Consider the following 14624-nt stretch of genomic DNA (forward strand, 5'->3'; position numbering starts at 1 on the left):
AGGATGGAGGTCTCACCGGCCACGCTGGCCACCAGTCCCAGGGAGGAGCCACCAGTGGCCCAAATACTGCCCTCACAGGACAGTGGGTATAGCTCCACAGGACAATTAACCATGGGCCTGTCCAGGGGCGCCCGGGTGTCTCAGTCGGTTAAGTGTCTGACTTTGGCTCAGGTCCTGATCTCACTGTTCATGGGTTCGAGCCCCACGTCAGGCTCTGTGCTGACAGCTGAGAGCCTAGAGCCTGCTTCGGATTCTGTGCCTCCCCTCTCTCGGCCGCTCCCCTGCTCACGCTGCCTCTCTCTCTCAGAAATATATGTTAAAAAACAACAAAAGTCATGGGCCTGTCCAGGGTCCAAGTGTCTGGTGACGGAGGGGCCGCCGCATGTAAGGCAAGCAGCCCACCCTAACCCTGGGCGTGGGGAGAGGCTGGCAGGGTTTCACACGGGTCAGACCTGGGGAGCCCATGACTCATCGCAGAAGCAGGGCCAGGTCAGCCACTGGGACCTTCCTTCCCTGGAGAGTTTCAGGAAGACACTTTTGGCCCCATGGGGACAGCTTGGCTGGGAAGGGAACCCAGAGAAGGCCGATAAGATGCCTCCTGAGCCTCGGAGGGCCAGCAATCCCCACAGGGAAGGAGACACGTGTGCTGCTTCTGCCGCAGTAGCTTGAACCGGACGGACGTGGCACTCGTGAGGACAGGAGGGCAGACGGGGGTTCGGTCACACACCGAAATGCTGTGGGCACGGGGCACCCGGGTGGCTCAGTTGGGAAGTGCCTGACTCTTGATGTCGGCTCGGGTGATGATCTCAGTTCTTGGGTTTGGACTCCGTGCTGACAGCGTGGAGCCTGCCTGGGATTTTCGGTCTCCCTCTGTCCCTCCCCTACTCACCCCCACTCCCTCAAAATAAACACACTTAAAACAACAAGAATGCTGTGGAGAAACCAAGGACCGGGAGGCTGGCACTGGCCCAGGGGCGTAGGGGTCCAGGCACGACACTAATGAGACGCAGGCCTAGTCACAGGCCTGGCGCGTGGCCACTCCCTGAACGTGCCCGCCCGCCCAGCCCAGCCCAAGACAGGAGCCAGGGTGGAATCTCAATCTTTAATGGCTGCAGCCTCGCACACTCCAGCCCCACGCTGGGGCTCAGATCTTGTTGAAAGCGGCAATGTCCACACTCTGCACCTGAGGAGGAGGCGGGGAGGCCAGGGGTCACGTGGGGCCCCGGTCCCCGTAGACCGACCCCTCTGGCCCCCTGCCAGGCCTGGGGCTCCCCTGGGGGCCTGCCCACTCACGTGCTCCTCGAACTTGGTGATCTCCTCCTCCAGCAGGTCGGTGCCCACCTTGTCGTCCTCCACCACACACTGGATCTGGAGCTTACGGATGCCATAGCCCACAGGCACCAGCTTGGAGCCCCCCCACGTCAGCCCGTCTAACTGGATGGAGCGCACGCAGGCCTCCAGCTGGGCCATATCCGTCTCGTCATCCCACTGGGAGCCAAGGGGCGGAGAGGCTGGGTCAGGAGCCTGCAGACACCAAGAGTGCCCCCTGCCCCCCCCCCCCCCCGCCGCGGGCGCAGCAGGGACCCCGGGGCAGGGCCAGGGGCAGAGGCGCGCCACTCACGGGCTTGACATCCAGGAGGATGGAGGACTTGGCCACCAGCGCAGGCTTCCTGGCCTTCTTCTCGGCGTACTGCCGCAGCCTCTCCGCCCGCAGCCGGGCCGCCTCCTTGTCCTCCTCGTCATCGCTGCCGAACAGGTCGATGGCGTCGTCCTCGTCGTCTTCCGCAGCGGCAGCCGTCTTCCTGGCAGGGGGCTCCACTTGGCGCATGGGGGACACGTGCTGCCGCAGGGGAGGGAGGCTGAGGGCCTCGCACCCTGGTTAAGGGGCTGGGGGGAGGGCAGCAGCACCTCTGCCCCCTCCCCATGTGCCCAGGCAGGGGTCCCTGGTCCGAGCACGGTGCTCACCTGGGTCTGTGGGGCTGCAGCCCGGTGGACAGGCGAGCTCTTCTCCAGCGCGCTCAGCCGGGCCTCCAGCTTGGAGACGGCCTGCTGCAGACCTTGCACCGCTGCAGAGCAAAGGGGGCGCTGGTCAGACGACGGGGACAGGGTGGGGCACCCCACCCGCTGGGCCCAGGGCCTCACCGCCTCGCAGGCTCTGGTTCTCCACTTCCAGGCTGGCGATCCGGGTGGCGAGCTCACTGTGATCTCCGCCCGGTCCACTGGAGGCCCCGGGGCCTGAGCTCTGCAAGGCAGGGGGAGAGGGAGACTCGGCGCCCCAGTCTGCTTCCAAGGTCTCCCCGCCATTCACGGCCACTGAGGACCAGAGCCCCGAGAAAGGTGGGAGAAGTGCCGGCCGTGAGCAGGAGCGCGGCATGTCCTCGCCAAGCAGAAGGCACAGGGCCCGGGGGAGCCCCCGCTAGTGCCGAGCCCACGGCCCCAGCCGGGGTGGGAGGAAGCAGCCAGCTCCAGGGGCGGCCTGGGCCAAGGCAGGGGGAGAGCAGCTGAGGGGCCAGTGCAGGAGGGGGCGGGGGAGGGTCAGAAGGAGTGTGCATGTTGCAGGGGGCGGCCGCTCCATAGCGGGCCATTCTGCCTGTCCTGGGCTACGCGCCTGCCGTCTGGCTCACCAAGCCTGACCTTGAAAGGCTCTGGGTGACCCGGGGCCCCATACCTGCCTGCCAGCCAACCTCTGGTTCCTCCCTGACTGGGAGGCCCTATCACCCAGCGGTACCACCCAGAGGGACCCTTAGCACGGCGGCAGTGCACACCCGGGTCACACGCCCTGCTGGCACAGCCTGGGAGGAGAGAGTGCACCTGGCCCTTCCCTGATAGCAGCTATCTCTGCCCTCCCTCCCGGTGTCCAAATATGAAGACGACCTTGGACCTGAGGCCCACCTGCCTAGCAGCCACAGAACAAGCCCCGTGGCCGCTGCCTCTGCTCTGTGTGCCCCCAGAGCACAGAAACGCTCAAGGGCCCCAGAAAGTACAGGCAAATAGCTGCCCAGCTTCCCTGCCCTGGAGGTCAGAGAGCGATGCTCTCCCCTGTGACCCACCAGCTCCCTCATCTGGCTCCTAGTAGAGCGGGCCAAAGGGGGCCAGGGTGCTTCGCGGCCGGGGTCAGAGCACCGGAACCAGGGGTGGGGCTTGCTCACCTCACTCCCCTCCTTTCAGCTCAATTCGTGTGTTCACCACCAACCCAACCACCGCCCCCCGCTGCCCCGCCAGAGGAGAGCTGTGCTGGACCTGCCCGACTCTTGGCTGCGGCCACTACATGGCACATGGCCTCCTCTCCACCTGTTTCCCCAGGACCCAGCTCCCAATGCCACTCTCACTAGGATTTTCCAGAAGTTTCCATCAGACAAGGATGAAATCCAGACCTTCTTGTTCCCTCAAGGCCCTGACCACCCTCCTCCTGTTCGCCAGAGTCTAGGCCCCCCAACCCCAGTCTCAAGGAGGCAGACCTAGGCTACCCTGTCTAATCCTAGCCTGTGACAGTGGCCACAGGGAGCCAGCCACGTCGTAGCCTCAGAGGACAGCCCCACATGCCAGGGTTTGGAATCCAGACCCTTCCGTCCCCATCTCCAACCCCGTCCCTGGCACCAGGCATGGTTCCCAGGAACCTCTGGGTTCTAAAGGCCCAGGGTCTGCTGAGCACTATCCAGCTCAAACCCAAGCCTCGGGGCTGGGTCAGCAAGGCCCTTCCTGGTCCGTTAGCAACTGAAGTCCGTGCCGCACTCAGAACAGGGGCTGCTGTCTGCAAACTAGTCTTTACGGTACTAATCCAGTTACAATGAAGTCAGTACAGTTCCCCGAACTCCGACTGGTGTTCTCATAAAAGGAAGTTTGGATACAAACACACAGAAAACAATGTGAAGACAAAGGAGAACCAGGAGAGGCCTCAGAACCTACCAACACCTTGACCTTGGACCTCTAGCCTGCAGACTTAGCAAACAGTCTTTCATTTAAGCCCTTGGTCTGTGATGCTTTGTTACAGCAGCCCCAGCAAAGGGCCCCCAAGCCCCCCGGCAGGCCCACATGGCTTCCCCAGGACCAGAAGCCAGCGGCCGACCCCAACACCCCCAGGGCGCCCTGGGGCCAGAGGAGGGCTTCCTGTGGCCCAAGCACCTCTAGAGCTGCTCGGCACCTGGCATCCTGGGCGCTGGCACCCCAGACACCGGGCATGGGGGCAGAGGTCTGCGTCACCTCCTCCCCATGGCCGCCTGGCCCGAGCTCCGTCAGGTAAGCAGAGGGTACAACGCAAGCATCAAGCAGGGCCCCCTGGGCAGAGAGCAGTGGTGACAATCCCAGGGGGACACCTGCCCCCCCGCGTACCCACCCAGTCATCCCTACACCTCTGAAAAGGTGACCTAAAAAAATGGCCAAAGGGACTCTGCACACGTGATGAAGGGAAGGCTCTGGGGATGGGGACATTCTCCCGGATTATCTGGGTGGGCTCGGCATCGTCACCCAGCCCCACGCTCCCAAGAGGCAGAGGAGGACATGTAACAGAAGCAGACGTCACATCCGTCATGACTCTGATGGCTAGAAGCCACGGTCCAAGGAATGCGCGCAGTTTCTCGAAATTGGAAAGAACGAGGAAAAAGGTCTGTCCTGACGTCTCCAGGAGGAACAGAACAGGACAGTGCCTGCTGACACTTGACCGTCAAGGCCAGGATGCTGTGCGTCCCAGAGATAGAACGAAGTCTTGGCTGCGCTGGCTAAGAAGGCATAGCAGCAGGTCTGTCTCCTAGAAGCACCTGCCCAGCCAGGCTGGGGACATGGACCTGCTTTCCTCCCTCTTGATCCCATCTGGGACCTGGACGGCCCCTCTCTGGGCCTCCAATTTTATCACTGGGACTCACACCCCGTGAACCCATCCCTCCAGAGGCAAGGCCTAGGAAGTAGGAGGAAAAGGTACCAGAGGCCGCCTTGCACACTCCTCCCCACCGCAGGAGGCCTCCAGGCCCGGCCTGGGGACAGCGCCGCCGGAGCAGCTAGCCTGAGGGAGGAGGCAGTCCCGGGTGACCGCCCACAAGCAGCGCGCATGCCATCAGCTTCTGTGGCGGGAATGCAATGCTGGACACCCCTCCCCAACGGCACTCCTAATGCCCAATGATCAGCAGCGGTATTGGTGGGGAGGGGAGTCGGTAAGGGGGGGTAAGGGGGGGTGGGCGTGCTCTCTGGCCTGAGGGCAGTGTTGCTAAGGCCCAAAGATCAGCAATGGTACTGGGGCAGAGGTCAGGTGGCACGGGGGGGGGGAGGGGGGGGGAACGTGCTCTCTGGCCTGCAGGCACTCACCCCGGCCAGGGACTTCTGGATGTTCTCTCTGGCTCTGGCAATGTCACGGAGGATCACGCTGGCGCCGTCGTCCTGCAGACAGTACAGAAGAAACCCCTTGTTTTCTTTCCGTTAAAAGAACTTTAATGGGAAAAAAGGAACCCTTACGGAGAGCGAGAGCTGTGCAACAGCCCCGGAGCAGAGCAGAGCCGCCGGGGCTGAACGGCCTCTGCCCACCCCCCACGCCACCGCGCCGGCCAGGGCCCCCGGTGCCCCGAGGGCAGCCCCACCTGGCGCGAGGAGCCGGCCACGGGCCCATTCATCCGCTCGTAGAACCGTCTTTCTGCATCGTCGTATTTGAACTTGTCGAACCAGATCTTCTCGTGCACTAGGAAGTTTGTAGCCATTTTCCTGCTGCGAAGGGAAGGCGAGACTGAGCCGGCCTGGCTGGGGGTGGGGGTGGTGTGTGCCCGAAGGCTCCAGGCCTGGCCCGCGTGAGCGCCTCACGCGAGCCCAGACACCAAGGGTGTGGGGGACAAGGGGCCTCGGCACAGCCCGAGCCAAGTCTGTAACCCACCGACCCCTGCTCCCGCCCCTGTGGTTCTCAAAGCGTGAGGAGGGGCCCCTGGGGGCCCCCGGGTCCTCCTTTTCCAGCCACGAATCTGTGCGAGCCTCGGTCACGTCCATCAGATGATACCAACAGACCGAATGCAGAGGAAATGTGACAAACCAGGTGCCCCCATTAAACAAGTCACTAAAAAGATTTGCAAAAATGTCAGATAAGGCGGCTCTGCTCACTGAATTTTTTTGTTACGAGAACACTGTCGCTCAAAGAACAAGTCATTACGTTAACACGCCATCAACTTCTTGATGAACGAAGTACTACCTGCATTTCTGTTTCAATTGCTAAATTCGCAAAAATCGACAGACCCAAGAAAAACCGTTTGTGGGTGCAGAGACCAGGAACTTTGAGAAGTGCTGCTCTGGACCGGGGGCCGCCCTCCACCCGCCATGGCCGCTCCTCTTCCTGACCAAGGGCGACAGAAATGGACCCGATCTCACCAACCCTCTGTGCCAAGGGCCCCTCACCAAGTGTGGCTCTGGTGACAGGAAGGGAGCTAGGCACCACGACTCCTCCACCCACCCGGCACCGCCATCAGGAGCAGCCAGGCCACCAGGAACAGCGGTGGTCCCCTGCTGGCAGGGGCGCCCACACGCAGGTCCCCACAGCCAGCCCTCACGCAGAGCTGACAGGCTGCTGATGGGCAGGTGGGGCCACGGCGTCACTGCTCCCCCGGGGGCCCGACCGCCACACAGCCACCCACACTCCAGACCCTCCCGCTGCCGCACCTGCAGTCTGCCTGGCAGCCTGCCTCCCCCCCCACCGCCACCCTTCTCCAGGCCACTGCGGGTGCTGCGCGGAACCGCCCCAGGGCCAGCCCTGGACCCCCCAGGCCGAAGGCGAGGAAGCCTCGTCCAGCAGGGGTCCTGCAGACACGGGCCACTCCACTGACAACGTGCTCGTGTGCCCGAGCCACTCCCCTCGCCCGGGAGGGGATGATGGGGTGGGAGGCAGGGCTGGACAGACAGAAGGGGCAGGAGGGACGTGCCAGGGGCCTTCAACACCACCCTGCCCTGCCTGCCCTGCCACAGCCACGGGCACTGGGAGCCGCCCAGCAGAAAGGGAAACCCTACCCAAGGCAGAGTCGGCCCTGTGCCAACCCAACCTCCTTCCTCCCTCAACAGCCCCAACCCCCGTGATCCACCAGAGGCGGGCCTGGCGGCTGTGCTGCCCCAACACCAGAGAGCGACCTCTGCCCAACACACCCCTGCATCCGACGTAGCCGGGGCCGGGAGTGCTGGGGAGAACCACGCCGGGGCAGGGGGGGCAGGGGGTCGGGGAGAAGAGCAGCCAGGGCCCCAGCCCAGGGAAGCCCAGGCCGGGAAGCCGTGAGGCAGGTTTCTCCTACTTGGGTCTCAGGCTGGACATGGACGGGCCAGACCGGGCACCAGGTCGGTGAGCCAGGGACGCGGCTTCGAGGCGCCAGGCCACGCGCAGGGCCTCAGCGGCATGGTGGCGGCACTCTGCGCTGTCATAGGTGGGCTTGCTGAGCCAGGGGGCCTCAGCATCTTTGTGCAGGAGATACCAGTAGGGCAGGGCAGAGGAGGCCTCCCCGTCAACCCGCCGAGGCCCGACCCGCTTGCTTCCCACGGCGTTGCGGCCCCGCCGGTCTCTGCGGCCCCGCCTGGCGCCCTCGGCCTGGCCGGCTCGCTCCTGCAGGCGCACCTTCCCGGGGGGGTGGCCGTCGAACATGGCCTCGTAGAAACCCCTCTCTGCCGCGTCGTACTGGGGCTTCTCCAGCCACACCCCCTGCACCAGCGCCTGCAGACTAGCCGGCGGGGATTGGCTGTCGGTCAGTGGATCGGGCTGGCGGGGGAGAGCCAGATCGGGGGCGGCTGCCGGCCGGCCCATGTCACACGCCCCCTGCCTGCCGCCGCCCCCCGCGGCCAACAGCAAGGCCTGCGACCACTCCACGAACGCCCGCTCGGCCTGGTCGAAGGAAGACTTGTTGACCCAGATGCCCCAGGTCACATGGTGGCAGGCCACCTGGCTTCCATGGGTGCAGGGACCCCGGGGGACCAGGGTCACCCGCTGGGCTGCCTGGGCAGCTGCATCCGCCAGCCTCTGGCGATAGGAGCTCTCCGCCCGGTCGAACACGGGCTTGTCCAGCCACACGTGGTCGGCCGAGAGGCCTGCGAGGGCCAGGTCGGCCCGGCCGAGCCAGCTCTTGGGCGAGCGCTTCCGCTTCTTCTGCAGGGGCTTCTTCCCGTCGTGGCCCTTCCCGGGCTCGCTCCTGCTGCCGCCGTCAGGGGCGCCGGCCTCCTCGGCGTCCTCAGCGTCCTCCCGCCCCGGTCCCGGCCCGTTCACGGCGGCCGGCGCTCCAGCCAGGAGCTGCTGCGTGGCGGCGGCTCGCGTGGCCTCGAGCTCGTGGAAGTGCCACTCGGCCTCCTCATGCTTCTGCTTGTCCTCCCGGACGGGCTCCAGGGCACAGGCGGCTCTCCCGCTCCGCATCTTCCGCACAGCGTTAAAAAGCAAGCACAAGAAGGCAGTTGCAACACCATGGGCCACACGGATGGCGCCCCGCCCCCCTCCTCAGCCTGACTTTCGGGGCTGGCCGGGCCTGGGGATGCTTCCCGATGGGGGTGCCGGGAGGACACAAGCAAGAACCCGAAGTCAAGTCCACGGGAGACTCAGTAGAGCAATAAGCAATCACGTGCATGCGTGTGCGTATACGTGCAACTTTTTAGCTGTAAAACTAATCTTTCCTGATGCACCCAGGCTCCCCAAGGGGTGCAGAGGCTTCTTCAGCCACAGGCACCTTCTCCCACAGAGCCTCCACGGGGGGTTGCTAAATAAAATACAGAACGCGCCTACTTAATTTGACTTTTATATAAACAATAAATAACTCTTGGAACAAATACGTCCTGTGAAGGATTTCAGACATTTATAGGCTGAAGAATTATTCACTGCGCGTCTAGAATTTTAACTGGACATCCTTTGCTTTTATTAATCTGGCACCAAGGCACTGGTGCTTCCGTTTTCTAGAAGTGCACGCGGTGGTCTCTGAGGCCAGCCCCATCACGTCGGCCCCGTGGCGCCGTACGCCTGCCGCGGCCACCCTACCGCCCACAGCCGCGCACGCTCCCGACGGGAGCTGCCAAGGGTCTCAGACAAGGGTGAGCCTCTGGGGAAGCAGCTGGGAGCAGAGGGTGGCGTGTCTGCCCCTGCAGGGGCCACATCGGGGGCGACACAGGGAAGATGCTAGTGACCACCTGAGAGAAGGAGGCTGGCGGCTCTCATGTCAGCCGCAGCCACCCGTGGCCTGGGGGGTGAGCAGCTCCCGCCTCTGGGCGCGCCTGCAATACAGGAGGCCACAAGGCAATCTCTGGGTCTGGGGACGTTAGGGCGCCCTCTGGTCACGGAACCGCTTGAAGTGCAGGGCCGCATCCCTAGAATGGAGGGAGGCAGGCTGGGAGCTCTGTGTCCCACCTGCTACCGTGGATGAGCCCACGCCAAGAGCCTGAGCCTCTTCAATAGAGGTGATGTCCCCTCCAGTCTGGAAACCACAGTCTGAATAGAGCGGTCTGCCCACCGCCGCCACCACCTCCGTGGCCTCTGGCCAGGAACGGCTCAAGCCCACAAAGCCCCAGTAGCCACGTCTGCTCTTAGGACGTGCCCAAGGGTCCGAGCTCACGCTCCGTGGGCCTGTGCTAGCGGAAGGGCTGTAACCGGCAGACTCTGTCCAGCCACAGGCTGGCCGCTGGGCCCTGCTCCCGTGGGCTCCGTCAGCGCAGCCTCCCTGGGGCGCGCCCTGCTGGGCCCTGTGGCAGGAGACCAGGTGTCCAGAGGGAAGCTCTCCTACCACCTGCGGCAGCACCGACACCCCTTTCCTGACACCTTCAAACAGAACGGAAACCTCATTCTAATGGCCCCGTGGGACGTGTCGGCTGTATAAGCCCCATGTCCACCTGAGATGTGGGGGAAGATTCTCCCTTGTACCATGAAGGGACATGCTGGGGTCTCTAATGGCACAGGCCACAGAATGGAAGCCCCAGCCTTGCAGAGACCCCCGGGCGGCCCTGTGCCTTCCTCGCCAGGCCGGCAGCAGTACTTACCAAGGCCAGGCGGACACAGGCAGTGGTGAGAGGAGGGGAGCCTGTGCCAGAGAGGCGAGGCATTGTGACATCACCCGCTATCCGTGAGGGGACTGCAGGCCAATCAGGCAGGGCCTGTCTACCCTTCAACCTTTCTGGCAACAAGCCCCCAGCAGACCCTCAGCAGAGCAGCCCACGGCTAGGTTGGTTCGGCCCCTTGAGCTCCACCAGCTAGGCTGACCCCCTGCTGGGGGGGGCGGTGAAGCCCTGCTGGACCCGCTGGGCCTAAAAGCGGTGCTGGTCTCCTGACATCAGATCAGGTTCTGCTCAGAGCTCTGGGGGCCGCACCTCAGGGGAGGGAAACTGCTTCTGAAGACCTCTCGAGAACAAGGGGTGCGGCCTGCGGGGGGAGGGGCCTGGTGCCTGGCTGCATCTGCCAGGAGGCGGGGATGGGGGGGGCACCTGGCTCAGGGGGTGCCCCCCCCACAGGCACAAACTGGCTCAGCCCAGGGACGCATGGAGATCCTGCCCGGCGGGATCACAGCCCGAAGCCAGCAAATCCAGCTGCTCTGTGCTGCCCACAGGAAACCGAGGCCTGGCAGCCTGGCCAGGCCGGGCCTTGCGTGGGGGCTGAGGTGCCTCGTGCACTGTGGAGCAGGGGCTCCCTGGCTGAGGTGAAGGGAACGCTGGGCACGGGGCAGGTGGGTACTTACTTTCACTCCGGTCTCCTAGGACGGCATGGAGAGAAAGCAGCAAGGTTAGAGGCAGTCAGGCAGCACGAGTGGCTGGAAGGTCTTCACAGAGGCGCTTGGGACAGTGGCATGAGGCGTTTGGCCGAGCAAACTGAAGATGGGCACCAAACACCCCCCAACCCCCGAAGGCGACCGAGTCCACCCACTTGGGACAGCACCCCCCTCCCCAACACGAAACAAGCAGTTCCTCTGGCTCGCGTTGGCTGGAGCCCAGGCAGGCCCAGCAGGCCGCATCCGAGCCCCCGAGCCCCACGCTCCCACAGAGGCCCTCTGGGGGGGGGAGGACAGCCTCGCTGGCCACCTGCAGCTGTCAAGGGGATCCCTGCCTGGGCCCCGCTGTCATGCTGCCCCTAAATCCAGGCTGCTGGACAAGGCGCGAGACAACAAGGACCACACGTGGGGCTCAGCAGCCCCCGAGCCCCGGAGGCCATGCTGGGGCAGGGCGCTGCCGTCACCCCGGCCCTGAACAAAGACACAAAGTCCCCGCGGTGCGCACAGGACAGGGCTTTTAGTCCTTCACAGATGGGAAATCGGGTCAGAAACACTAAGTACCTCCCCCCCTCAAATCCAACAGAGGTAACAGTCCTGGAGCCGACTCAGAAAGCCCGCTGGGCGCCGCACGCAGGACCCGCCTGCCTTGCCCCGGGGTCCCCCAGTGGCTCCATCACCAGAACCCTGGAGATCTGCCAGGCAGGCCCCTTCACTCCTGCGTCTACCCCACGCTCCAGCAAGGACGGCAGCAGTAGCAAGTCACTGCCAGGGACACCCAAGGTGCCTTGTGGGTGCAGCTGATGCAAGGACACAGGCACGGGGGAGGCAGCTGTCCCTCAGGAGCACACGGTACGTCCCGGGCAGCCTACCTGCGGCCGCTGTGGTGACAGCTCTCCCCCCATGGCCCCCTCCAGACTCCCTGCAGGACCAGGCAGCAGGGTTCTCCTGCCCCCGGCCCCTCCGTCTCCCAGGACAGCCAGCGGAGCGCCCCCCACCCCTGCTGCCTCAATCTCCCTGGTCTCTGGGAGTGCTCATGTTCCCCGAGGACCTGATGAACTGAATACCCGTCTCTTCTGGTGAAAAAGCAAATGTGAGTTTAAGCCACACAGCGGGGACCCGCCTCTCGCCACAACACTGGCTCCAGGAAGCATGAGGAACAATGCCCCAGAACACCAGAGCAAGGAGCCAGGAGGAAGGGGCCTCAGGTGTCCCCCCGCCCTCCACCAGCATCTGCTGGCTCGCTCGCCCACAGGGCACAGAGCTGGGCCGCCCACAGAGGCCCAGCCCCAGTGCCGCAGGTAGGCTGACCTCTCCCATGGGAGGGGGTACTGTCCCCGTGAGCTGCCCAGGGTTCTTGGGGGCCACACTCTACCCAGCCACCAGGGACCGTTGCGAAGGCGCCCCACGTGGGAGCTGGTCCTGGCCACAGACGACCCCTCCCCTGCATCCGTCCCAGCTGGGCACATGAGCTGGGAGGGCAGTTCTCACAGCAGCCCCGGCAGCAACCCCATAGCGCACCTCTGGCTAGACAGCCTGGACAGCGAGGATGTGGCCCCCGGCAGGGCTGTGCCCACCAAGGTGCCAGGGGCCTGGAAGTCTCTCGGGGCCTGGCAGAATGGGGTAGGTTTCTTCGGAAGGGTCAGCCTCTCCCCAAGCTCCGCCCTCCACACCCTCCCCTGGACACCACCACATCGCAGACACACAGACACACCAGCCCTCCAGGTGTCCACCCAGGGGGCAAAGACCTGGCCCCCTTCTGGTGGAAGCGGGAACGGACAGGGGGTGTACGGGGGGCGGGGTCTGCAGGCCAGCTCCCTCTTCCTCGCAACAAAACCTGCTGTACATGCAGCATCCGAGGGCGCTGGGACACCTGGGACGTGGGTCACCGAAGGGGGGCACACACAGCGCTCCCTGGGCCGAAGGGCGCGGCTGCCCACGCATGGTGACACGTACCAGGGCGATGCCACTTGCCCCTTGCAGGGGAGACTCCACAGCCAGAACTCTTACCCACGTGCTTCCTGACCTCTCACCCCTGATGGCAGCCCCACTGACAAGTACCGGCCTGTCCTGGCGGCTGAAAGGGGACCCCACGCCCTCAGATTCCCGGCTCACGCCGCAGCTGCCCTCGTCACCCTGGGCAGGTTCAACAGTGCCCGCGCCTCAGATGCCACAGCCTGCCGGGTCTGTCTAAGCTGTGCCCCCAGCCAAGCCCCTGTGCCCCCTTCCCTCGGGGTGACCCCAGGACCACACATGCTTCCTCGACCCTTCTGTGCACACGGGCCTCACAGAGGAGGACAGGAGCCCGAGGGTCAGGGAGCTGAAGAGCCGGGGATCGTGTCTCGCTCCACCGCCCGTGCGGAGCCTCAATGCCATGCTGTCACCCACTTGGAGCACAAACGTGTCACCTTAAAATACCGGCACACGGCGAAGGCTCAACACTCTTGCCAGCTTCATGCCTGTGGAGCCCCAAGACACGACACCAGTGCACAGCGTGCTGGAAATGTTTTTCTGGTCAATCTTTAAATTCACACACACTGCAAGGAAGCTTCTTCACACACACGTCGTTCAAGCCATTGCCCCCTGCCCCCCCCCCCCCCGGTGCTGACCCCTGGCAGCCTCGCCCTGCTCGCGGGAGCAAAGCTAAGGGGGTGGCCCTGCATCGGGATCCTCCAGAGGGTGTTGTCTCTGGCCTGTGGCAGGCTCTCCCCAGGACTGGCATGAGGCCCAGAACACTGTCTGCCCTACACAGGGGACATGAGGATCCTGCTCCTCAGCTAAGGTGCCAGTCACTCTGCAAAACGACAGTTTCCTGGGATTCCACGTCCACAGGGCAGGGCACAGGAACACGCGAATCCCTCCTGAGCCCGCTCACTGGCGGCTCAGCCAGGCTCGGGGTACCCACAGAAGGCTGGGGTGTCAGCACCGACCCCGGGCCACGCCCACGCCCTCAGAGAAGGTTCCGGCCAGGGTCAATTTAAAGAGGTGTTCCCCCTCAGGCAGGGATCACCCCAAGGTTTAGCATGACAAGTATTTCTCTTGCTACAGGGTGGCCCTTCATTCTGGGAAGCCCCCACCCCACTCCACCCCTTTGGCTCCCTTCCTATTTCCACTTGTGTCCGTTTCTCGAAAAGGCGTCACCCACCCCTACAGACACCGGCTTCAAGGTCGCCTCCTGCCGGGACCCTTATCCAAGTCCGGACTCCCGGGCGCTCAGAGAGCCTCAATAATTTCTTACGAGTCATTCGGCAGTCACCCCCTTATTCTTTCCCGCGCTCACGAACCGTCAAGGTCCCACGAGCCCCCGAGCCTGTCCCGCTGGCCCAGAACCGGCGTGCGGCAGGTGCTTAACAGGCCCGGGACCAACCGAGACCAAACGGCGCACGTGGCGCCCGGCCTCCCGACAGCCACCTTCCCGCCGGGACCGCAGCCGGGGCCGCAGCGGGGGTCAGGCCGGCCACGTGGCCCGCGCGCCCCGCCCCTGGCGCCGCGCTCGCCCCGCCGCCCTCACGCCGGGCCCCCGGCCGCACGAGCGCCCCTGTCCCGGCGGCGCGGCCCCGGGCGCCCGCCCCACCCCCGGCCCCTCTGCAGCGCGAGCGGCTCCTGGGGCGCGGGCCGCGGTACTCACGCCAGCCAAGGACGCGGCGACCAAGCAGGAGGGCCCGCGGCGCGCGACGGCGGAGGAGAGGAGAAGCGCCCCGGCCGCGCACGGGAAATGAAGCAGCGGGATGCACCACGCGCCGCGGCAGGGGGAGCGGCCCCGCTCAGGTCCCGCCGGACCGTCACAGCCCCCGCGCGACGCGGCGCTCCCCGCGGCGCAACGACAGAAGCCAGTGGGAGGCCCCCACGGGGCTCGCAGTTTCCCAGAGGAGCCGGAGCTGGCAGCCGCGAACAGGGCCCCCGCTCGTCCGCACCCCTGCGCCGCGGGCGCAGTGGGCTCGCCGGGGCGGGGCG

The 14624-nt window shown here is 64.9% G+C and overlaps 1 protein-coding gene and 1 long non-coding RNA gene across 5 annotated transcripts; one reads left to right on the top strand and one right to left on the bottom strand.

The window, feature by feature from the left end:
* Nucleotides 1-1088: 1088 nt before the first annotated feature.
* EEF1D (eukaryotic translation elongation factor 1 delta) lies at nt 1089-14409 on the bottom strand. 4 transcript variants are annotated; one of them, XM_039254064.1, is made up of 9 exons: nt 8655-8658; nt 7245-8347; nt 5565-5688; nt 5296-5367; nt 2143-2242; nt 1966-2066; nt 1622-1840; nt 1294-1488; nt 1089-1183 (listed from the first exon to the last, which is right to left on the bottom strand). In XM_039254064.1, the coding sequence occupies exons 2-9, from the start codon at nt 8345-8347 to the stop codon at nt 1145-1147; spliced, it is 1953 nt and encodes a 650-aa protein (XP_039109995.1). In that variant the 5' UTR covers nt 8655-8658; the 3' UTR covers nt 1089-1144. The 4 variants fall into 4 exon arrangements, with proteins under 4 accessions (XP_039109995.1, XP_039109996.1, XP_039109997.1 ...); XM_039254065.1 differs by lacking the exons at nt 7245-8347; nt 8655-8658 and adding an exon at nt 14299-14409; XM_039254066.1 differs by lacking the exons at nt 7245-8347; nt 8655-8658 and adding an exon at nt 13816-14060.
* Nucleotides 11422-12117, top strand: LOC120246517. The gene is made up of 3 exons (XR_005532071.1): nt 11422-11453; nt 11588-11763; nt 12050-12117. It is a non-coding gene; the product is annotated as an uncharacterized LOC120246517 (long non-coding RNA).
* Nucleotides 14410-14624: the final 215 nt, after the last annotated feature.

The sequence above is a fragment of the Hyaena hyaena genome, unplaced genomic scaffold (genome assembly GCF_003009895.1).
Source record: "Hyaena hyaena isolate Hyena2069 unplaced genomic scaffold, ASM300989v1 scaffold_474, whole genome shotgun sequence".
NCBI classification, from domain to species: Eukaryota; Metazoa; Chordata; class Mammalia; order Carnivora; family Hyaenidae; genus Hyaena; species Hyaena hyaena.